The sequence below is a fragment of the Corythoichthys intestinalis genome, chromosome 17 (genome assembly GCF_030265065.1).
Source record: "Corythoichthys intestinalis isolate RoL2023-P3 chromosome 17, ASM3026506v1, whole genome shotgun sequence".
NCBI lineage: Eukaryota > Metazoa > Chordata > Actinopteri > Syngnathiformes > Syngnathidae > Corythoichthys > Corythoichthys intestinalis.
Window position 1 is genome coordinate 24,969,913 of NC_080411.1, and position 25,864 is coordinate 24,995,776.

The 25,864-nt window shown below is 39.0% G+C and overlaps 1 protein-coding gene across 10 annotated transcripts in view; it reads right to left on the bottom strand.

Moving 5' to 3' along the window:
• Positions 1-25,864, bottom strand: part of ank1b (ankyrin 1, erythrocytic b) — a 161,501-nt gene that overhangs the window by 10,170 nt on the left and 125,467 nt on the right. For 3 of the 10 annotated variants that reach the window (XM_057819841.1, XM_057819839.1, XM_057819838.1), the window contains 4 exons: positions 25,677-25,835; positions 22,174-22,245; positions 1,273-1,740; positions 1,098-1,167 (listed from right to left, as the gene is read on the bottom strand). In XM_057819841.1, coding sequence (XP_057675824.1) covers positions 1,098-1,167; positions 1,273-1,740; positions 22,174-22,245; positions 25,677-25,835 — 769 coding nt within the window. Of the gene's footprint in view, positions 1-1,097; positions 1,741-22,173; positions 22,246-25,676; positions 25,836-25,864 lie in introns of all 10 variants that reach the window. The other 7 variants (XM_057819836.1, XM_057819835.1, XM_057819840.1 and 4 more) reach the window with 6 other exon arrangements.

Here is a 25,864-nt window from a genome sequence, read left to right on the forward strand (position 1 = left end):
TTAGCTGACAAGGACATTAGCCGGAACAATATCTGCTTGCCACTTGCTCACGAGTTCAGTACACTACCACGCTGCGTTATATATGAATGCAGCAGGTAATGTTATGGTTCGGAGCGCAGAGGTTGATGACTACATAGTGCTGCACTTCAATCGTCCTTTTTCATTACCTTAAGACAAAATAACATTTGACAAGCAGCAAACGAAGAACTTAATTAAATAACTTGTTTACAAATTAGACCCAACAGCTGTTGGCTGAGCTTCGGGCTTAGGAAGGGACCGTTAACTTTTGAATGGAACACCGCGGGAGTCTGTGGCTGAGCAAAGGCAGTATCAGTTTTCAAAGCTTACTTTCCTCATATTATTTTTAAATAAACACTGTGATTGAGGATTTGTAGTTCAGTCTTAAAAAAAGGTATGGGTTCGATTAGTACAGTAACTGAATTTTATTTCTTCAGCGTCATCTGAAAAAGTAAAAAGGTATTACGTCATGCTCGAGTCACATGCTAAATGTGAAAGCTGATGAGCCAGTTGAATACTGCTGCATTTCCCTATTATCATTAAGAAAATGTTGTAAATATGTAGGTTTTTGCATATGTGCACATAAGTGCCACCATTAAAAGTGCCTGTGATTGACCAGAAAAAGCACAGATGTTCTAGTAGGCTTTTGATGCCTTTTTGATTCTTAGCAGAAACCTTTAATGGTTTAGTAATTGTTAAATATCCCTCCAGCGTTTCTAAGGCTCCAGCTCATGTTTAAGAAAAAAAACGTCACTGTAGGTATGGTGTTCTTGTGAGATGTGCACTCTTGTGTTAGCACCCAAAATGTTAAAAAGCTCACGCTTGCCATCATCAACCCATTAGAAAATCTCCCAAACACATATGGGAAATTGTGTTAAGTGCATTGATACCACAACCACGTTAAAGCACCAAGCTTTGGCCTGTATTTCTTCAGCTGCAACTAACTCTAGTTCACCTAACAACTTTAATGAGGATGAACTACATGAGTGGTTTCTCAACACGGGCAAGCCTATGTCAACCCTTTTCTGCAAAGGCATGCAGTATGAATGGATAGGTTAGCGTATAGTAGAGTGACATACCGGTTGTCTCCATTGTGCTCGCCTGGTCGACCCAAGGAGGACATCTCAGGGTGTCCGTACATCTGCTGGCCTGCAACAACACAAACGTGTTCCACTGAACCGTGCCCCGCCCCACCTCTTTTGGCTCCGCCTCCCGCCGTAGGAGCCTCCCCTCTCCCCCTGTCCGACCTCTGACCTCCCAGTTGGCCGTTCAAGTTGACCTTGGGAACGGCGCCACTGGCTCTGACCCGGTCCCTTTCGGCCAGCAAGGTCACTGGCTCCAGTGGCGCCTCCTCCTCCTCAACCTCCCCATCCTCCTCCTCCTCTTCCTCCTCCAGCTCCATGATCGATCCGCTCGCCCCGCTAGCCCCGCTGCTGGGGCGGCCCAAACTGCAGGGAAGGGAGAGCGTGGCGCCTTCCGAGTCGTCCGCTCGACTGCTCCCATCCAAAGACGAGTCTTCCACCGTAACCAGCGAGGGGCTGACCCCTGCCGGCCAAACCTGGACGTCCGACATCTCCATCAAGGTGTCTTCCTCTGTGGCGGCGATGGGGGCACACTCCAGACTGGACACTTCCTGCCAGTAGGGCTCTGCACCAAGAGGAGAAGGCAAACTGTATTGCATGGAGGCCGGTGACAGCAGGTCCTCCTGAACCAGCCCATAACCTGGAGGTACGACAGGGGCGAGACAAGAAAAAGACTAACACCATGCAGGCACAGCCAGGCAGCATGGGGAAGTGGCAGTGGGGAGGAGTGATTCTCAAAAAGCAACTTGTTTCCACCAATCATTACAGTTTGCTTCAGATTGCTACAATACTTTTGAAGACTTGCTTTGACTTAGTTGTACTTTTCAGGAAAATTTGTCATTAAACTAAACACAGTGATGGGATGGACCAAGACCGACTATTGTGTGTTAATGGTTGAAAAGGGAATGTACCGATCAGGTCTTACTTTTATGAAAATACCGAATTCCATGAAGAGACTCAATACAGGATCTTCTTTACTGCATTCAATGGCAAGTTATACTATATCACAATGATACGTACACAAGTAATACTAATAACTACGGGCTACATAGATCAGGCTTTTCTGATCCAAAAACTGTGCCATACTGAATTAAACTGTACCACTTGGTGGAAATGTGTGTTGGACCTCAGCCCTGTCCCAATTAAGCTGCAAAAAAAGCTTAAGAGTCAGCCATAATCAAGTCATATCAAATTTAAATAGCCAGATTAAAAGTACATGATGGTAATCAGATTCCAGTAGTTTTGAAATTTCACTTGCTTAACATTCAATCAATTTGACATATGTGAGCTGTTCTATCGAAACCAGACATTTTTCGCACTGTTAACATAAGATTTGATTCTTGATGGAATTACGTATTATATCTCATTTTCTTAATCGTTTACAAATGAACCCACACCTCAGAAACTTTCACCTCAAAGTTTGCACCCAACAGTTGGATTTAAGGGTACTTTTGTAGCTTCCAACTAATATTAAAGAGACCGACAGAGTCTGTACATTTAAGATTAGACTAAAAACGTTCCTATTTGACAAAGCTTATGGTCAGGCTAGTTGAAACAGACTGGACTCACAGTTCAGTCTAAGCTGCACTAGGAGCTATAATGCCAGGGGAAGTACAGCCACTGAGTCCTACCCCGTTTCTCACTCTACCTACCACTTGTCTATATTTCTCTTTTCTAGTTCTAATATCGAGTTGACTAGTCTCTTCATTACTAGTCACCTGGTGTCCCCTTTCCCACCTCCCCCAGATTTTTCAGTCGCAGCCGCCTGACTATCCTGACCCCTGGCTGGATGGACGTCCTCGTTGCTCCCTCCGTCTCATCTGGCTAGATGGAGCCCCTCAAGTTCTCTCACCCCATTGCGTCTCTACAAACTGGAGCTCCTTCCGCTAATACTCATTATCCCTCCTAGTGCTTCTATATCCTGTCCGTCCTGGGAGTGGATCTCTCCTGACTGTGGTTCTCCCCAAGGTTTCTCTTTTCCCATGAGGTTTTTTGAGTTTTTCCTTGCCGCCATGGAGGGTCTAAGGATGGGGGATGCCCAGGACTTGAACTCATCTAATTCATCTACTGTACCTGATTGTGTATCATAATGACTCTGCAAAGCCCTCTGAGACAACCTTATTGTGATATGGGGCTATACAATTAAAATTGAATTGAATTTTGTCAGCTGACCGATCATAAGCAATGACCAGAAGTGGGTAGTGACACGTTACATGTATTCCGTTACATTTACTTGAGTAACTTTTTGAGAAAAATGTACTTCTGAGAGTAAATTTACTAAGCCATACTTTTTACTTGAGTAGATTTGTGAATAAAAAGCGCTACTATTACTCTGCTACTTTGGGCTACACAAGAATCGTTACATTTTTCCTCTTTATTCTTCATATTAGATTTTTTTTTTTTTTTGCCCGCGATGCCAAGAGTAGCTCTACCAATTTCACCAATGAGACGTCGCAACAATAATCACATGACTCCATTATACCGATTAGATGCAAGCTTGCCGCTCTATGATTACACCAGCCTGTTCAAACATATAGCGTCTTTAAAGCACAGTAACAAATGAAGTACTTGACATAAACCGCTGCCCTCAACATGACTCGAGAGTGCGGATTTTAACCTCTCTCCCAGTCATTGTTTGGCAACGATTGACCACGGAAAACCAGATATATGATCCTTTTAATTTCATAATAGTAACTATGAAGGAACTATTCACTGTTCAAAAGTAGCAACTATCCTCTCCACTAGAAGGCACTCATGCACTTTGGAAGAATAATACTTTATTTCTGTCGTGTTTTTCCTCTTGCCGGAATTCAATGATTTTTTTTTTTTTTTCTATTTCTTTGGCTGAATGTGGTTCTGTAATGGGGTATTGTCCAGTATCATTGTAACAACAGTTCATATAGATAACTTTATGCTAAGAATATTTTATTTAACAAATTGGTTAGCAGTTACTCAGTGTTACACATTACTTGAGGATTCTTTTCACTAAATACTTTTTACTTGTACTTGAGTACAATTTTTGTATCACTACTTTTACTTTTAGTTGAATAATATTATTTTGAAGTAACACCACTCTTACTTGAGTACAAATATTTTGCTACTCTACCCACTTCTGGAAATGAGATAACATCTTAAAAATACTCCAACGCTTCCCATTTTCAAGCAGCTTTCATGATATTCCTGATATCAGCTACTAAATACAATGTGGGTGGTGGTGCCAATTTTCTATAAATGATCAAAATGAGGGTCAAGGTTGTTTATTTGAATCAGTGTTGTTTTCGCCAATGATGACGATAACGAAAATATTTCGTCAGCAACACTTTTTTCATGACGATGACCAAACGAATGTTGTCAATCTTACTTTAAAAAAGTAATTAATTACAGTAACAAATTACTTCTCCCACAAAGCAATTGTGCTAGTAACTCAGTTACTTTAATGTAAGAGTAATTAGTTACTTGGCAACTGGTGATAATTTTCATGTTTTTATTTCTCAAAAAAACCAAAACAAAAACAAAACAAAAAAACAGGTCACACAATTTGAAGTTTAAAGGGTTTTTGGGACAATTGGCCCTAGCCCATTTTTTTACCCTAAACTTAACTAGACAAAGGGGTATTGAGGATATTGCGATATCTAGATTGTTACCTTTGCCATGTGTGGAAGTCATTTAATGTTGTGAATCAACCGTTAAAGTTGCTAAAATTGCTCCCGTTATTGCATTAGTTCTCCTCTGTCTATTTTCGACATGTGTAATTTTAAAACTGTTTCATCATTTAAAGATAGATTTTAAGTTAAGTTTTGCTGATTTAGGAGCATTTTAGATAAAAAGTTACTTAGGTTCGCTAGGAAGGTTCTCTACAAAAGAGCCTTCCTGAGAAGTCTACTGCTTTAAGATGGCGGCTGTTTACTAACGCATCTAGTTCTTTATTATACATGTTGCTAATGCCCCCGTGTCTGTCATTTGCATCTAGTTCTGTATATATGTGCTATCTACCGAAGCATCATGTGGGCGTAATTTGTAGGCTATCGGCTACAGTCAGGTATTATTGGAGCCACCTAGCATATTAGCATCGCGTTTGCGACAGCGTCACACTCCCTTGCCTCCTCCCCACTCCTGCTCTGCTCTCTCGTCTCCGTGAGTCCGTCTTTTTCAGACTTTTCTCGCATCAGTCAACCAACATCGTAACGCATATTAACGCACGCCTTTCCAGCCTCAGTATCGGTAACGGCGTTGACAAGATGAGAAAAGTAATTAATTAGATTACTCACTACTGAAGAAAATAACGCCGTTAGTAACGCCTTTATATTCTAACGCCGTTATTAACAACACTGGAAATGATAATAACTAAAAATGTGTTTTGGGAGACTAAAACATAACAGGACGAATGCCAGTTTTCGTCTGATGAGACAAAAACGAGACGAAAATGCGCAATGGTTTCCGCCACATGTTCACAATGTGCGAAATTTTATTTGTAGTTAGCCTGCATGGCACAGTGTCTGGTTGTGTCACTTGTGACATGCTGCACCATCCCCACCTTCCAGAATAACCAGTGTGTCGTCTAAAGTCTCTATGCAGGTTTGCATACACGGTAAGATTTATTTTCTTGCTCAGACAGAATATGCAATGTTGCTTTCACCTTTAAAAGTCTTTGCTGAGTTATTATCACACACTTTAAGTAACTTGTAGCGTAAGCATGGCGTTTGCGTTATCATTAAGTTAATGCTAATGGTGAGCATTCTCTCAACTTTCGGACTTTACAAATACAGTTCATGGCATCCAGGTGGATATAATAAGAAAACGATGTACTCTTATCCTGGTAAATGCGTATAATCACCATGTTGGCGTTGTTCTCGTAGATGCTACATTATGTGCCTGTCTGTCAATGTTCTCTCGAAAAAGTTTGAAACCTTTATTTATTTATTTATTTATTTATGGAGTAATTAAAAAAAATTTACAGACAAAAACAATTTTAGTAAACGTCAACTAAAACTAGATGAAGACAAACACATTTTGAGATGACTAAAATATGACTAAGACTATTAAGTATTTTCATCCGAAAGACTAAGACAAAAATTAAAAGGGATGCCAAAAACAACACTGATTTGAATAAAGGATGGTTAAAAAGGAGTTTTCCAAAGGCCTTTTTGTCAGATTTCATGTTCTTGAGAAAAATGTTTTAGAATCTCTGCATTTTTGAAGAGTAACATAACCAAATTCTAAGTTTTCTAATTTCATCCAAGTGTCCGGTTTCGATAGAATGGCTCACATATGAAATGCATAAAGAAGGGCTAGGAATCAGGTTCAGTGGGTTATCGTCATTGGGACACAGTGAGTTAGCTTGAGGGTGGGATTAAAAATAAAATAAAAGGTTTGGTGTCATCAGTCCCCGAGTCAAAAAGAGGCTATGACTGTAAACATGTAAGAATGTAACATAGCAGACCCTAATGAGAAGAAAACATCGCCTATTGGCTATTTTTGGGTTGGAATGATATTTTTTCATTTGTTATACACGTAGAAAATTCCAAATGGATTCAGGGATGTATGTTGGACATTGTAGGAAATTCAAAATTTGATCATGTGGTAGAGGCATACTGATATGGAAGTTCGACACAAGTTTTCTTTTCGATCCAATGTTCTGATCTCCCAGATCATTATTTGTATCGTTCCAACCGTTTTTGTTTTTTTGTTTTTGTTTTTTTTAAACACGTCCCATAACAGTCGAGCCAGAGTTGAGCCAGTAACTGGTAATTGGTGCGCCTGCATTCACAAAATATTTGCCATGCATACTAAGTCTACTCAGACATGCCATCACACACGCTAGATTGACCAATCACACAATTACTGAGCATTCTTTAATGTATACGTGTTAATACTAGTCATTAAATGAAATATCTTTAAATAGATATATCAATGCAAAATAGGTCTACCCTCTTCAGGCATGACCAAAAAGAGATGCTGGAGACTGAAGGGGAAGCCAATTCAGTGATTCAGCATAATGTTCTTACTAGAATGTGTTTTGGAGCGATAGACGATATTTGGCAGCAGAAGATTGGCTAGGCATCGAATAGTGATTCTGAGAGTCAATTACACTAAGCTTTGTATGAATAGTTCAGGCTATTAAAAGTATATTTTCGTGGCATGAGTTCCATAAACTACTTTGTTAAACGGGACAAAGGGGTCACAAGCCCGAATGTCACCACGTCTTACTGCAGAAAAGAACTTTTGGGATGTGGTGTACCAGAGTATTGCTTTAACTGGGTGATAAAATGACATAAAGCATGCCATGTATTAGAGGAAAATAAGTTGTTCTGGCGCCATTTATGAAGAACCTAGTGATAGTGAAATAAAGCTGTTACTTGGTGAACTTTTGCACCCTTGCAATCAGATCATTATGCCAGCCGTACACTGAGCCACGCCACCGATTTGGACAGTTGCGAAAAATTAAAGTCATGACTCTCACTGCCACACTGGGCCAGTGACCCTAGTACATTATTAAGTCGCTGAAGTGAAAAAATTGCGACCACTAGGGTCCTTTTGAACCATCTAATTTATTATTTAATTAAACCAAATGAACATGCCGCAGTTGTCAAGAAAAAGCTGCTGTTGCTTCATTATCTTATTACAAAGAGAAGAGACAAGTGAGAAATAAAGAAGCAAGTATGGGGAACAGAGAGGCCATTTGCAAAATGATTACCTCATTGCTTGACTGCACTTGTGCATTTTGGTGACAGTAGCCTCCCCACACGTAGTATGGTAACTCATTAAAGTAACACTTTGTAATTTTTCAGTTTTTGTCGATTTTAGCGACGTCAGTGGACAAACGCGGTAGTGTTTTGCCTTAAGGAAGACTGCGTTTCCCATGAGGACCAGCGCAAACCTGCGCAGTGTCGTAAAATCATCAATATATCAAAAATCAATCTCCCGGTCGCCTGCAGATAGATTAAACAACATTTCTGTTTCCAGCGGCTGTGTAAAGGATGAATAATATAAGGAAATGAATCCAGTTGTGGCTAATCAGTAGCATATGACGGTTAGCAACTGTGTGGTTTAGTGTGGCTAACCCCTCACCCCACCCGAGTGAAAGCCAGGCCAATGTTTATTCTGTATATCCTGGTAGCCACTAGACGTGCCGATTACCCGTTTCAAGGTGTACCGTGGTATGAAAACGTCAAGGTTTCAAAACTGCAAAAATTTTCTGTCATACTGTGGGATACTAGGTATTCGTTTTTTTTTTACAGCCGCAAAAATGCAGGGAGAAATCCCTTGCTTACAGTGGGAAAGCTCAACCCTCCCCCACCGGTTGTTGCTCAGTGTGAGTGAGTCAGCTGTGCTACCCGATGGCTGGAGGAGGTGAAATTCCTGAACTTCCCCCCCCATCAAAGAAAACGAAATCGCTGGAATGGGAATACTTCGGTTACAGAAAAGTTACAGACGGCCGTGGCTTAGAGGAGGAGGGCCAAACGACCTGAAAAATATATTTGCGAAGTGTGGCTGCCGAGGAGGCAATACCTCCAATATGATTTCGCATTTACACAAAATTAAAGGTTAGTTAACGCTACAGTGCCTTGCAAAAGTATTCGGCCCCCTTGAATCTTGCAACCTTTCGCCACATTTCAGGCTTCAAACATAAAGATATGAAATTTAATTTTTTTGTCAAGAATCAACAACAAGTGGGACACAATCGTGAAGTGGAACAACATTTATTGGATAATTTAAACTTTTTTAACAGATAAAAAACTGAAAAGTGGGGCAGCAATATTATTCGGCCCCTTTACTTTCAGTGCAGCAAACTCACTCCAGAAGTTCAGTGAGGATCTCTGAATGATCCAATGTTGTCCTAAATGACCGATGATGATAAATAGAATCCACCTGTGTGTAATCAAGTCTCCGTATAAATGCACCTGCTCTGTGATAGTCTCAGGGTTCTGTTTAAAGTGCAGAGAGCATTATGAAAACCAAGGAACACACCACGCAGGTCCGATATACTGTTGTGGAGAAGTTTAAAGCCGGATTTGGATACAAAAAGATTTCCCAAGCTTTAAACATCTCAAGGAGCACTGTGCAAGCCATCATATTGAAATGGAAGGAGCATCAGACCACTGCAAATCTACCAAGACCCGGCTGTCCTTCCAAACTTTCTTCTCAAACAAGGAGAAAACTGATCAGAGATGCAGCCAAGACGCCCATGATCACTCTGGATGAACTGCAGAGATCTACAGCTGAGGTGGGAGAGTCTGTCCATAGGACAACAATCAGTCGTACACTGCACAAATCTAGCCTTTATGGAAGAGTGGCAAGAAGAAAGCCATTCCTCAAAGATATCCATAAAAAGTCTCGTTTAAAGTTTGCCACAAGCCACCTGGGAGACACACCAAACATGTGGAAGAAGGTGCTCTGGTCAGATGAAACCAAAATTGAGCTTTTTGGCCACAATGCAAAACGATATGTTTGGCGTAAAAGCAACACAGCTCATCACCCTGAACACACCATCCCCACTGTCAAACATGGTGGTGGCAGCATCATGGTTTGGGCCTGCTTTTCTTCAGCAGGGACAGGGAAGATGGTTAAAATTGACGGGAAGATGGATGCAGCCAAATACAGGAACATTCTGGAAGAAAACCTGTTGGTATCTGCACAAGACCTGAGACTGGGACGGAGATTTATCTTCCAACAGGACAATGATCCAAAACATAAAGCCAAATCTACAATGGAATGGTTAAAAAATAAACGTATCCAGGTGTTAGAATGGCCAAGTCAAAGTCCAGACCTGAATCCAATCGAGAATCTGTGGAAAGAGCTGAAGACTGCTGTTCACAAACACTCTCCATCCAACCTCACTGAGCTCGAGCTGTTTTGCAAGGAAGAATGGGCAAGAATGTCAGTCTCCCGATGTGCAAAACTGATAGAAACATACCCCAAGCGACTTGCAGCTGAAATTGGAGCAAAAGGTGGCGCTACAAAGTATTAACGCAAGGGGGCCGAATAATATTGCACGCCCCACTTTTCAGTTTTTTATACGTTAAAAAAGTTTAAATTATCCAATAAATGTTGTTCCACTTCACGATTGTGTCCCACTTGTTGTTGATTCTTGACAAAAAAATTAAATTTCATATCTTTATGTTTGAAGCCTGAAATGTGGCGAAAGGTTGCAAGATTCAAGGGGGCCGAATACTTTTGCAAGGCACTGTATCATGAACGTTTCCCACCAGCTACGAGAGTTAACTGCAGCATGTTTAGTGTGACTGGCGGTGGTAAATCATGTGTTTTTTTTCTCTCTGGCAACTGTCTATGTGGAAAAAAGAGTGTGTATAATGTAAACATGATACAAGTCATAGGCACGTGCTTTTTAAGAAAGATAGTTCAGTTATTTTTGTTGGTGGTGTTATTTTTTGTTGGCTGATGGTAATAATGTTGAGTTGTGGGATTGGGTTTACGCTTACATAAAGGACTGCATTTATTTTAATTTTATTTAGACTATTTTATTTTGTTTTCAATCATTTATTTTAACATTATACTTATGTTCCAATTTGATAATATGTTTTGAAAAATAAAAATCCTGTTCAATTGATTTTTTTTTAACCCAGATATCGCAAAGTAACACATTTTAGAGCTGTAATTGCAATACCGTAATATTTTTTGCTTAAGGTTATCATACCGTCAGAATCTCATCCCAGCACATGACTAATACCCTCTTTTTCCCTCCTTAGACAAAACCTTTTATCTTTTTTGTTGCTATTGTAGTTGCTTACTTTTCAGAATTCATGCGAAAGTATTCGCATCAACTTCTGTCTTTATAATGAACGGGGAAAAGGGGAAGTGACGTATTCCCTAAAGCAGTCAGGACATTTGTAGTTATTTATTTATTTATTTATTTTTGGGGTGTGGCAGGGTTCCTGCCACCCTCCTCAAAGTTAGTGCCAGTGAAAGCGATAGTCCCCCTCAAGATCTAAAAGGTGTCATTCAACTAGTTGTCAGTCGACATATTATCACAATTGTTAGGAAAATATTTTATAAAGCTTGAAAATTTACCTAATATTGCTTTAAATGAAGATATTTTCCTACAAGTTGGCTTGTCTGTGTCCGCATGTGGATATCAATAATTGAGATTTTAGAGATTTATGTGAACTGTGTTTGCATTCTGAAAACGTAGGTATTCCCTGGCGTTGTTTATCGCCCAGGCGCTTTTTTCCTTGCTCTTTTTCCACAATCCCAGATATTGCTGCTTCAGTGCCACAAGGCTGCTACTAGCTAGACAATCTAACATTTGATTGACATGACATTATGAATGTCCTTTAAAAAAGCGTAGACCTATGTGAAGAAAGATTATATGATTATTTGATTACTTTTTTTTTTTGAAAGACGAGGTTGAGTGTACTTAGGAGATATTTAGTTTAACCAAAACCCTGTTAGGTTTGCACAAGGCTATAGACTACACACTTTGCTTTTTAGCACCAGTTATGGATGAAATCAAATATTTTTGCACACACAATGCATGTACATAATTTACTGTAAATGCGGTACCAGGAAATGTCATGTTTGTTGATAACCTTAAGTTTTTCATGAGCCGTTACAACGTTGCGACACTGTTTGCATCTCAAATTTAGAATGAAAGCCAAACTAATTGCAGACAGTCAACCACTCATTTAATCTACTATTCCAATTACCTATTACCACACACATTACGAGATTTCCACCACATTGCTAGATGAATCATCACAAACAGTATACACAAGAACACACTGATAGGTATATTTCACCAAGTAATATGATGTTATCGCAGTTTAGTAACAACTAAATGATTTTACCAAAACTGAGAAGTTCCGATATTAACACAAACACCAAATTCAACAGTCATCACAACCTAGCCACTGACCCACATTAAATTATGTGGTTGTGGAGGAGTTTAAAAAAAAAAGTGAACCTTAGGAATTGTACACTGGGTTATGAATCACCGATTTCAAGTCGGTGCAATATTGATTCTTTGGTTAACGATAAGTTACAGTGGTATGAAAAAGTATCTGAACCTTTTGGAATTTCTCACATTTCTGCATAAAATCACCCTTAAATTTGATCTGATCTTTGTCAAAATCACACAGATGAAAAAACAGTGTCTGCTTTAACTAAAACTACCCAAACATTTATAGGTTTTCATATTTTAATGAGGATAGTATGCAAACAATGACAGAAGGGGGAAAATAAGTAAGTGAACCATCATATTTAATACTTTGTGCCCCCCTTTGGCAGTAACAACTTCAAGCAGACGCTTTCTGTAGCTGCAGATCAGTCCGGCACATCGATCAGGACTAATCATGGCCCATTCTTCTCTACAAAACTGCTGTAGTTCAGTCAAATTCCTGGGATGTATGGCATGAATCACTGTCTTTAGGTCATGCCACAGCATGTCAATAGGGTTCAAGTCTGGACTTTGACTTGGCCACTCCAGAACATGTATTTTGTTCTTCTTAAACCAGTCTGAAGTCGATTTACTTCTGTGTTTTGGATCATTGTCTTGTTGCAGCTTCCGTCCTCTTTCTATCTTCAACTGTCTGATAAACGACCTCAGATTTTCCTGCAAAACATCCTGATAAACCTTTGAATTCATTCTTCCATTAATGATTGCATGTTGTCCAGGCCCCGAGGCAGCAAAACAGCCCTAAATCATGATGCTCCCTCCACCATGCTTACTGGTGGGGTTGAGGTGTTGATGTTGGTGAGCTGTTCCATTTTTCCTCCACTCATCACGTTGTGTATTACTCCCAGACAATTCAACGTTGGTTTCATCAGTCAACGTTGGTTTCATCAGTCCACAAAATATTTTGCAAAACTTGGAGTTGAGTGTCCAAGTGCCTTTTTGTGAACATTAAATGAGCAACACTGTTGTTGTTGTTTTTTTTTTTAGACAGCAGTGGCTTCCTCAGTGGAGTCTTCCCATGAACACTATTCTTGGCCATTGTTTTACATATAGTTGATGTATTGAGATTATGGACATAGATATTGGACTGTGCCAGTGATTTCTGTGATTCTTTAGCAGACACTCTAAGGTTCCTTTTTACCCCTCTGAGTATTCTGCGCTCAACTCTTGGCGTCATCTATGGTGGACGGCAACTCCTTGGGAGAGAAGCAACAGTGCCAAACTCTCTCCATTTGCAGACAACTTCTCGGACTGTCGATTGATGAACATCCAGACTTTTAGAGATGGTTTGTATCCTTTCCCAGCTTTATACAGTGAGTTCCAGTGAGTCAAAGGATAGACTATAAAATACTACTGCTCGTCTACAAAACACTTAATGGCCTTGGACCAAAATACATGCTTGATTTGTTAGATTCCTATGAGACATCTAGACCCCTAAGGTCGTCTGGAACCGGTCTTCTGCATGTTCCAAGAACAAGAACCAAGCAGGGTGAGGCAGCATTTAGTTATTATGCTCCTCACCTCTGGAACAAGTTACCTGAACGTCTGAAGTATGCTCAAACTGTTAGCTCTGTTAAATCAGGGCTAAAAATGCTTTTGTTTAGCACTGCATATGCATAACTGTCTATATATTTCAATCTACTTGCTTTCTATTCCTCTTGTGCTTATCTCCATTGCTGATTTCAATTATTATTATTAGTAGTAGTTTTTGTTTTATTTTTATTTATTTATTTTTATTCTATTTGTTATTAAATGTGATTTTTATGTATAATTTTATTTCCGATTTTGGTTGTGTTGGTTTTTACGTTGTATTGATTTAAATGTGATTTTTATGATCTTCATGTGACGTAAAGCACTTTGAATTGCCTTGTGTTGAATTGTGCTATATAAATAAATGTGCCTTGCCTTATACAAATCAACAATCCTTGATTGCAGGTCTTCAGACAGTTTTTTTGACCGAGCCACGATGCACATAAGACAATGCCTCTCATCAAGACAATTCTTACCCGGTGTGTGTTTTATAGTGGGCAGGGCAGATTTAAATCACTCATTAGTGATTGAGCACAACCCTGACCTAAAATGTTTGGTGAAAATTGGTTTCAATTGTTCTTTAAGTCTCCTTAGGCAGAGGGTTCACTCATTCCCCCCCTCCCTTCTTCTTTCATTGTTTGCATGCTATTCTAATTAAAACATGAAAACCTATAAATATTTGGGTGGTTTTAGTTAAAGCAGAGACTTTATTTTCATCTGTGTGATTTTGACAAAGATCAAATCACATTTGATGGTGATTTTATGCAGAAATGTTAGAAATTCCAAAAGGTTCAGATACTTTTTCATACCACTGTACTTGGCGATATAATTCGATATGCACACATTTAACACAATCAATTACATTTGACCTAAAGCAATAACAGAGCAATACTGACATTTTTTTTTTTTACAGTTTTGTTGCTGTAACTATCCAGACATTTGAATGGAAAACCAGCACATTGAAAAGATGACGATTTCGATTTTTTGTATTTTGATCGATCTAATTTGAATTTTGCTTAACCAATCAATATACCATGACACCTAAAGTCTTAATGTACTGAGAACTGAAAAAAATTAAGGCCAAATGTCACTTCAAGCCTGCGTGGACAGACAAGTGTTTATTTATTTAACGTCCAAACACTGAACCAATGAATGTCTTGCATTTCTGAACAGTTATAGTGTCTGAAACAACACACTTAAAAATTTTCAATAATACCGCCCCTTTAAAGTCCCACTGTCATCTCAGGGGATATTTTACCGCTCAAACGCTGCCTCTATAAATTTCCGTCCGACCCAGCGGTGAGAGCCGAGTGAATTTAGTAGATCAAGAAAGTGAAGTGGATCGGGGGAGTATTTTGTAGCTGGATCAAGACATTTTAATGAAGACTGTTTCGACAGAGTGACAAATGAAGTGTTTCCAATGAAGAATTGTTGACCATGGCCTTGGAACCAACACAACAAATGATTAGCCGGCCTTGTTGGCCCATCGCTAAAAGTGCACAAGTAAAAATAACTTGATTTTCATATTTTCAGATGATTCGTGAATTATTCATTCTTCAATCGTGATGCCTGCTGCTATGTAAAGAGACATAAATGCAAGACATTTACCATTCAGTAGGTGCCAGAGATGCGATGGAAATGGAGCGAAAGCTAACGTTTCCGTGAGTCATCACTTGCGTCATGTGATGGTGATTCTGCCTCCGGTTTGAACCTGTATGGTAGAATTTCCCCTGTTCTTCGAGACTTACTTGCTCCTCTGACCCACTTTCAATTTCGTCATCAAACCCCTCGCACGATTAAGTCAACGAGTCTCAAATTCTGTTTTTCCTGACTTAAGGCAGTACCCAGGTTACGAACAAGTTCCGTTCCTATGCTGGCGATGTAACCCGAATTCCCGCGTAAATCGGCATGAACCCTTTATATCTCAAAATAACTGTCCAAAAAGTCCAAAAGTATTGTATTTTGTTTAATGATGGAGGATACACTGCCCTCTGGTGGCAGCGTTGGTCTGGCTGGACTGACAGAGGAGCTAAACACTTGTTTTAGATGAATAAGGACAGCTGTGCTCTTTTTTGGCCCACATAAGGCTGAGCGTACTTTCAGCTAATACATGTTTGTATGCATTTGTATTTGAGCTTAGAGCTACAGTTTTTGGAGTTACGTATCAGTGATTTGCTATGAGAATTGTAAATACGTTAGCATTCATAGCATTTAAGCTAGCGGACTTTTGCTAGGCAAATTTAATCTACTAAATTTACGTATTGATTTGACTAGATGGACATTTGAACACCAATTGTTTTGTTTCAAATGTTTCATTGTTAAAATGTGTTACGTTTTAAACATAAGTGTAGATATGTGAGTTACATCTTTACAAATTGTCAAAAGTGAAGGAGGTAAAAGGCTTCAAAAAGAAAAAAATTGCCTTGTTTGCTGTCTGTAAAGCTGAACAACTTCACTTTTAGTGAGGACAGAACATGTAATATTAATAAAGTGACGTAAAGAATACGATCCTGTCAGGAACAATATGTTACTGTTTATGCGACTTATAAAAAAAAAATGACTGGGCAACAATGGTGGATGAGACTCTGTTGTCGCAAAGTCAAAATCACTTAAGTCGAGTATGTCGTAACCCAGAGTATACCTGTACTGTTTTTGTCGGAAACCTTCCCTTTAGATACGTTATTGTTTTCATTAAACTGAGGTACACTACTACAAAAATGGCTTTTATGAGCAAATTTCAGTACTACGCATTTGTGAGTGTTTTTAAGTGATTTTTGAATACCTTTCGACAAGATTCAGTCATATAATCAGTGTGGAAAAATGGCAACAGTGGGACTTTAACAATAAATTTTACTTCAAAACTTTTAAAGATTGCCATGAGTATATTTACTAAGGATGGCCTGATCGCATATATTCGCATATTTGCACACGAGTCTTTTTTTTTTTTTTTTTAACAAAAGTTCCAAACATGTTCCAGTACTTCTTCCATTTTTCCGTAAGTGTTGTGGATTATAAAACGTATTTATTTTTTTTCTGGATTATTTTGCTACTTTTTAGCCCTTAAATATATATATATATATATATATATATATATATATATATATATATATATATATATATATATATATATATATATGTATATGACGGAAAACACTGACAAGACTGAAAAAGCAGTTGCTGCTCTTGCACCCCTCTTAAAAATAAACTGCTGTATTTTAAGCCAAAAGAACTGCTGTGTGTGATAGAACAATATGTCTATATGCTGCAATAGCAGAACCTTGGCACATTAAGCCCCAGAACTATTTTTAATTTGTCTGTTTTACCCTGGAAACCCCCGTTTACAGACGTCGCGCAACCGCTTTTGTTTCAACCCAGCCATAAAAAGAAGGTAATTATATTTCTTATTCAAAATGTCTGTCATTTTTAGCTTAGATTTGTTAATTGATGTCTAATATTTCGTTTAAAAAAACGACTTTAAAAAATTATTCACTCGTACATTTTAAACTTTTAAACAATGAAAGAAATGGTGTCTGTAAATCGGTCACAGATATCTCCCTCATAACGATCGCTTAATTGTATGTTTTTGGTACTGTCATATTTTCCCTGATATTTTAGATGATAAAAAATCGGTTCAAACAAAGAAAAATGGATTAAAAAAAACACGTTTAAAAGGGTAAATAAATGAAAAAGAACATCTCGATCACTCCTTGATGTCTGCGATTTCTGCATCGCGACTCTTGTTATATTCCCAAAATCCCCCCAAAATCCGGCTTTGTCCATTCATATCTGTGTCTTGACACTCGATGATACATGCTACATTTTACAAGTTTTTGGATCGAAACAAGGTAAGTACACAATAATATGTCGTTAAAATCATGGCGTCTTTAAGTATGCTCTCGCGTGCTCTCACCTCCAGTTAGGGTTTTGCTGTTTAAATTTTTTTTTTTTTTTTTAAATGCCCTCCTGTTCAAATTTTTTTTCTCCCAGAAAATGGAGATTTTAAGCTTTCCAATGATGTCTCACACATGCATATCGGACAGTTTTGAAATTTGGCCAAATTGGGGGTTTCAGAGCGGAACTTCAAGTCACGTGAGTGTTTTCCGCCACATACTGTATATTAATAAAAAAAAGTTAAAAACACGATCCTTTTCACCTGATTCTGATCCTCTGACCAAATGGCTTTACTGACACGATTTCCGATGTCGTGAATCGTGATCGGATTGGGGACATCTCTAATATTTACAGTAAGCTAAAAAGTGAATTGAAATTGAGAAGTTACAAAATGTATGAATGAAAATCTTAATCGATGAATCACGTTTTCATCGTATATGCATACTTTATGTGTGTTTCTGGGATGTCGCAGGGCCAGGAGGATGAAACATGGCTTTAGAATGAGGTACACACGGTGAAATGGATCAGAATTAGAATGAGCATAGGAATGATTAATATGTTTTATGCGTTTCCTGCACTCCTACTTTTTAGACACAAACACGTACACAGGTGTCAAACTTAACTCAGTCACAAAGATTATCACAGAAAAACAGCAAAAGAAGAATACAAACTAATCACAAGTTAACCACCGTCACACAAACAACTCTTTGAATATTGTGATACGGATGGGACAAACACTTGTAGCTCACAGGTGAGGCTTGACTAGAGAAAAATAGTCATGGATTTTATAATAACAACAACAGAAATCACCACGCAAACAACAAGCAGATAATGATCACACAATGATGACTGTTTTCTGTCAAACCTGAGCAAAACATTGTGGCACCAACTAGAGTAAAGCCCCCTGCCCATATAATGTCTTTCATTCGTTAATACAGTATGTTCATTGCCCAACATAATTATGTTATGGTGGAGCCTTCATCATTAACCACAATTCTTTGGTTAAGATTTAAATGTTCTTCATGGAATTGTATTGATAGTTGACTTTAACATCTCACAAACCACTGCATTTAATGACATTTCTTTTTTTTTTTCTCCAAACGTATAATTCAGTAGTATTAATGAATGATTGAAATATATGAAAACACCTATAGTAATTGTTTCTCCCCTTAAGCTAATAGGAAACGGCATGAAACAATGGAAAATTTCTAATGATCACTCACAGACTTTATAATATATTTACGGGACACGGGGCGCTGACCCTGCGCCACGCCTTCAGGTAGGGGGGCCTGCCCACACCTAGCATCAAGAGGAGTTATTCTCAAACACACACATGCAGCGATCGAACGCCGGATTTAGGTTGAAAAAGTACGAAAGCTTTACTGCATACAAACAGGAAGGATTGTCTCAGAAGTGACTTGTTCGAGGATTCACGGTAATTATTATATTTTTTGTACCATGCATGCATTTTGAAACATTGTGAAAAAAATCAATAGGAAGAAATTAGCCGCTACAGCATCGGTGTCCTACTTTGCAATACTTACGTAAGATAAATTCTAACTGCCCGTTTTTTTGCTTTTAACCAAGAATAGAGACTGTTTTACGTTCATATCTATAAAGAATTCAGGGATTTAAGCATTTATTCACAAGAATTTTCATCGTAAAAGCCCTTTGTTGTGATAAGGCGTCGCCACGTTGGCTAAAAGACTAGCATCACATTCGATATATTTACGTTAAAAAAAAATGCTAACTGCCCGTTTTTTTGCTTTTAACTAAGAATCGGGACTGTTTTAGATTCATATCTATAAAGAATTAATTTAAGCATTTATTCACAAGAATTTTCAACGTAAAAAGTTCTTGGTCTGTGTTTCCACTCGGTCAGCTTTGAAAGAGATAAACCACCAATGAATCGCCCCAGCGCCCTGTGTCCCGTCAATATATTATGAAGTCTGTGGATCACTTCTAAAATTATAGGAAATTATAATATCCCAATTTTACTGAGCTATAGTTCATGTTGGTGACCCCTGCATTAAACCCTGGTTATGATTGTAATTTTAATTATTCTGTTAAGGCATGTTGAACATACTGAGCATTTTATATATGAAGGTACGACTCTGATTTTGCATTTGAATTAATCTGTTAGACCAAGAAGGACAGAGGGCAACATGTAAACTTCAGCTTAACTATAATTGTCACTTGGATGTCAAAATGAAGCGGGCATGTAGCCTTTTCATGGTTTAGCTCAGAGGTTTTTTTTCATGTACGTTAACCCCCGACACACTTTTCTTTCAATTGAATTACTTCAAATATATTGTTTTAGTCATTGAATTTTAGATATTTATAATTATTATTATGGAATATTAAATTATAATTTTAATCAAATGAAATTGTGGTGGAAAAGTGGCCTGTGGACTAAAATGACTTTGGCACCCCTGCTCTAATTTGTGCCTGTTATATTGAACAGGAAAATTATATGCTTAAAGGAAGCCTAAGTTATTTTGTTGTATGAATGGTGACTCAGGTTTATCACACTTTCTGAAATCTAAAGGAAGGGTATTTAACTCATCGGGTGCCATTGACATGAATAGACGTCCAATCCATCTGAACTTAGAGAAGCTGGCAACAAATGATCATGTTTCAGTGCCATAGATGGTGATAGACGTCATATCAAATTTCACTAGGATTTGGAAATACAGTGGTACCTCTACATTTGAATTTAATTCATTCCAGGACCTTCGTTTGTAAGTCGAAATGGTCGTATGTCGAGCAGGATTTTCCCATAAGAATACATTATAATTCCATTAATTCCTTCCACAGCCCGAAAAACTTCTTTAATAAATACTGCTGGTACTAATGCAAATAGCAATTACACAGAGCAAAACAAATAAATTAGTAATAATGATAATAATAATAATACCTGTAATAATGTAACGAATCGGGTCCTAATGTGGCGGATGTGTTTTGCGTGGTGTACCTGAACATACCGCGTGGCTGACGTGATAGATTGAGAGGTGCATTAGAGCTTTTACTATTACTTTTCATGTTGTGTTCTTGGCGTCAGCTGTGGCAGACAATAGGCGTGTTGTGTTGCACAAGTTCTAAAATAAATGATTAAAAAACCTGACGAAGCTGGCGATGTCTTTGCCGATGGTACCACAATAATAATTGTCACCTTAACTTATAAAACTGGTAAATGCAGGATCGAGGAGGACCGTCGAGATCGTAGACATTCTACGGCCGTTTCGTCGAGCCAATTTACGGACGCGCACACCACGCTCATATTTTTCTACCATCTCCATCCTTATTTCAATGGTAAGCGTCACCTTTATTCCTTTTTCACCACCTATACTAACATTCTTGGAACCCTTGTTGATTTCTCTCACAAGAAAATCCACCGTGCGTCCGTCTTGTGGGAAAACGAAACTGTGGCGCTGTCATAAATCGTTGTATTTCAAGCATTTCATTAGATATAGAAACAAATGGCGAGTAGAATTTTACGTCGGATGTCGAAAAGATCGTGTGTTGAGACGATCGTATGTCGAGGGACCACTGAATATCGCTGTCAATGGCAGTCAATGAGTTAATTATTCTCCAGTCACTATACATCACTGGCTTAGACAGATGACCAAAGCTATGATTTATTTGGAATGAATACATTTCTGACTCATTAAGTATGACCAGTAATTTTGCCCATGAATGAAAGACACGGTATCACAGTCACCTTGCATGAACGTTATGTGCTGGTGGCAGTTCACATGTTACAGCGTAGCCTCGAAAACAACATTTATTTTACGGAAAAGAAAAGGCAATTTTGCCGGCTAATAAAGCGCTGAAGACTAAATACACGGATTGAATCGTCCAAAATGTTGTAAACAGAGAAAGAAAATTCATATAGTGAAAGCATGCCATGCCGTGCCAATAATTTAAGACACACATCTTTTACACTTAATAATGCTAGATGACCATTTCTAATGAACTACTTGCATTACTTGCACATGCAAACATATCACATAACAGCAAATCATCCAGCATGCGCATGCACAAACCGTAGACGACACACAGAGCTGGATTGAAAGAGGCGGAGGAGAGGGTCCCCTGCTCGACTGAATGAGGGAGGAGCGCGGGGATATTGAATGACAAGAGTGGAGGAGGAGACCCAGAGATTCATACATAAGGCCACATAGGGTCAGAGGTCGGACAGGAAGAGCTGTGAGGAAGAAGAGCGGGTGACGGGAAGAGGCAGCAGATATGACATGTTGTAGTTTTAGAGATAAAACAGAGGAGCAAGAGAGAGAGACTGAGCAAAAGACAAATGCTAAGCGTTGTCTTGTTCTCAGGCACTGAGAGCAGAAAGGAGGAATAGAAACAAGGTATGGAGGCCCAGAGCACACTGTCTTCCGTGTACTAGTGCCACTTTTGACTAGTGGATACATCCCAGACACACACACGCGCGCACACACAAATTTAAGAAAAAAAAAAAAAAACATTCTCATACACTCCTCATTTAAAAAAAAAAATGTAGCTAACATACAGTAAAATGTGTCAATCAAAAGAGAAATAGTTTACCTTTGTTTCTCATGTATGGGGTGTGAAAAAGAATGACTTGTGCTCCAGTGAGGCAGAAGGGTATACGTGCATGCTGCTACAGAGAATGTCACCATTCCTCAGACCCTCGGGGGGCATCCTCTGAGAGTCATTAGCAGACCACCATGCAGCCCCGACTTCCACCCTTTCACTTACCCCTCCTGAAAAACGGGGGTCTAATAACTCGTGGCTTGTGCACGAGGCGCGATGGCCTTGTGTCCGTGACCTCTTGTGAAGCAACAGAGATAAGGTAAAAAAAAAAACATACAAAAAAACAAAAATGGCTGTTACCCAGGCTCACAGGAAGGGTTGCAGCCATATGGAGGGAGACCATTACAGCCTCAAGGCTTGAGAAGCCTGAAAGTAATATGGTGGTGGACTTCACCACCATTATATTATACAGTATGTCGATGTTAATCTGTGGTTCATATACAAACCTTCTGCTCCTTTAAAAGTTGGCTTTGCAGGAATGCTGAAAATTTGACGCATGCATACATGAACCCATTGGCTGCCATTGATGGCGATAGACAACCATCTCCACCATCTCATTGGAATCTCCTCCTAGCCAAAGTGGATTGGATGTCTATCCCCGTCAATGGCAATCAATGAGTTACCAATGAGTACCAATGAGGACTCAAAGGAGTTCCACAGGGCTCAAGCTTAGAGCCCCTGCGGGTTTAAACCCTTTATAAGGGAAGTGACTATTTTTGTGATTGACAAATACTTAACTCCATAAATACCTAACGTCCACATACGTCGACATCACATTTTGGGTCACATAGTCCATAATATTAGTACACAACTGTGGCCTACATGAGCCAAAATGTGATGTTTACATACAGTATGTTAATACCAGCTCTGAATTATAATGATATTATTTATAAATATATATATATATATATATACAGTGATCCCTCATTTTCCACGGTTAATGGGGACCAGAACCCACTGCGATAAGTGAAAAACCGCAAAGTAGCGCCCCCACCACGCCCATTTTTTTTGTGTGTGTGTGTGTTCAATGTATTTATTTAGATTTAGCACCTGAAGGAGAGACATTTAAGACATGTTTTTCACTTTTCTCCCCAAAGTATAACTAAAAAAAAAAAAACAAAGGTGGAAAAGCGCTATATAAGTATAACACCATAACCATAACACCATAACAAAAACCTTATATATATATATATATATATATATATATATATATATATATATATATATATATATATATATATATATATATATATATATATATATATATATATATATATATATATATATATTTATACTCACCGACCACTATATTAGGTGCACCTGTCCAACTTCTCGTTAACACTTAATTTCTAATCAGCCAATCACATGGCGGCAACTCAGTACATTTAGGCATATAGACATGGTTTAAGACAATCTCCTGCAGTTCAAACCGAGCATCAGTATGGGGAAGAAAGGTGATTTGAGTGACTTAGAACGTGGCATGGTTGTTGGTGCCAGAAGGGCTGGTCTGAGTATTTCAGAAACTGCTGATCTACTGGGATTTTCACGCACAACCATCTCTAGGGTTTACAGAGAATGGTCCGAAAAAGAAAAAATATCCAGAGAGCGGCAGTTCTGTGGGCGGAAATGCCTTGTTGATGTCAGAGGTCAGAGGAGAATGGCCAGACTGGTTCGAGCTGATAGAAAGGCAACAGTGACTCAAATAACCACCCGTTATAACCAAGGTAGGCAGAAGAGCATCTCTGAACGCACAGTACGTCAAACTTTGAGGCAGATGGGCTACAGCAGCAGAAGACCACGCCGAGTGCCACTCCTTTCAGCTAAGAACAGGAAACTGAGGCTACAATTTGCACAAGCTCATCGAAATTGGACAATAAAAGATTGGAAAAACGTTGCCTAGTCTGATGAGTCTCGATTTCTGCTGCGACATTCGGATGGTAGGGTGAGAATTTGGCGCCAACAACATGAAAGCATGGATCCATCCTGCCTTGTATCAACGGCTCAGGCTAGTGGTGGTGGTGTAATGGTGTGGGGAATATTTTCTTGGCACTCTTTGGGCCCCTTGGTACCAATTGAGCATCGTTGGAACGCCACAGCCTACCTGAGTATTGTTGCTGACCATATCCATCCCTTTATGACCACAATGCACCCAACTTCTGACGGATACTTTCAGCAGGATAATGCGCCATGTCATTAGCTGGAATCATCTCAGACTGGTTTCTTGAACATGACAATGAGTTCACTGTACTCAAATAGCCTCCACAGTCACCAGATCTCAATCCAATAGAGCATCTTTGGGATGTGGTGGAACGGGAGATTCGCATCATGGATGTGCAGCCGACAAACTGCACCAACTGTGTGATGTCATCATGTCAATATGGACCAAACTCTCTGAGGAATGCTTCCGGCACCTTGTTGAATCAATGCCAAGAAGAATTGAGGCAGTTCTGAAGGCAAAAGGGGGTCCAACCCGTTACTAGCATGGTGTGCCTAATAAAGTGGCCGGTGAGTGTGTGTGTATATATATTACATATACATAAAATCACTTCAAATGTAATAATTAGGATACGTTTTAAACATGTTACTGTCCCACCGAATTATTTTTAATCAAGAATAAAATAGAAAAATGTTTGTCTTTACCAAATGCTTCATTGAGTGAGTCCACTTAAATCCGCTCAGGCTGCTCACTTACACACAATCTGTTGCCACAGCAACTGTTTAACAAGTTAAATGATGATTAACGCATGCGGCACTTTGAAGCATCTGTGGCAAGATCAAACATTTAACGTCTGTCAATCATCGTTAACTTTAACAAGCAACTCCAGTGCACTGCCTGACCAACAAAGAGCAGGGTGTGAAGTAGCGAGGGATCACTGTGTATATACATATATATATGTATATATTTATATATATATACTGTATATTGTGAATAAACAAAATTGTAAATAAGTAAAATGTTAATAAAAACAGAAATACACTCTGGTTACAGTCCCCTATAACAGTCTGAAACAGGGGTGCCCATTACGTCTATTGCATTCGACCAGTCGATCACAACGCTCGTGTGGATAGCTGGCTGCATTAAAATAGAATAAATAAATATATATATTTTTAAATGCATGTAATTAATTATGCTCTGTGGGCAACCCCCTGCTGTAAAGGTAGATCGCGGGAGGTTGTCTCCATGTAAAGTAGATCTTGGAGCAAAAGACAATGACCACCCCTGGTCTAAACTTTTCAAATTCGTTGCTGAGGTATTTAACTCAGTGCCTGCCATTGACAACGTTAGACGTCCAATTCATTTAAAGTGGAGAGCTGACTGTCAATGCCAATTTTTCAGTGACCTTGATGCACTAGATGTCCAATCCGTTTTTAATGGAAGTGGTGGTAACAATAATTTACCAAGGAAATAAATGAGTGCCTGATAAATAGTTTAACTATCACGTTTGTCTATCGCCGTCAATGACCATGGCACTGAATGAGTTTAGAGTAAAACAGCAAACTAATAATACACTGATAAACATCCAATCCATTTTAAGTCGTACGCTGTCACAGTTCAAAGAGATTGGAAGCGTATTGCCGTCAATAGAAACAAATAAGTTAATGTCTAGTGGTTTATTTAGCGTTTTTTTTTTTTGTCCGCGCCTTGTTTTTGTATGTGTGTGTCGTACCATTGATGACACTGGGGGATAGCAAGGTAGAGTCGCGATCACCCAGTCGGCACGCGCCCTCCTCTGAAGAGCCGGGAGCCAGGTGTGTGACTTGACCTTCCAGGGAACTCACGATGTCTGCACGGTCGATGTTCTTTAAAGCAGTGTACAAGCTTTCCACTGAAGAAGCATCAAACATCGGTGAGATA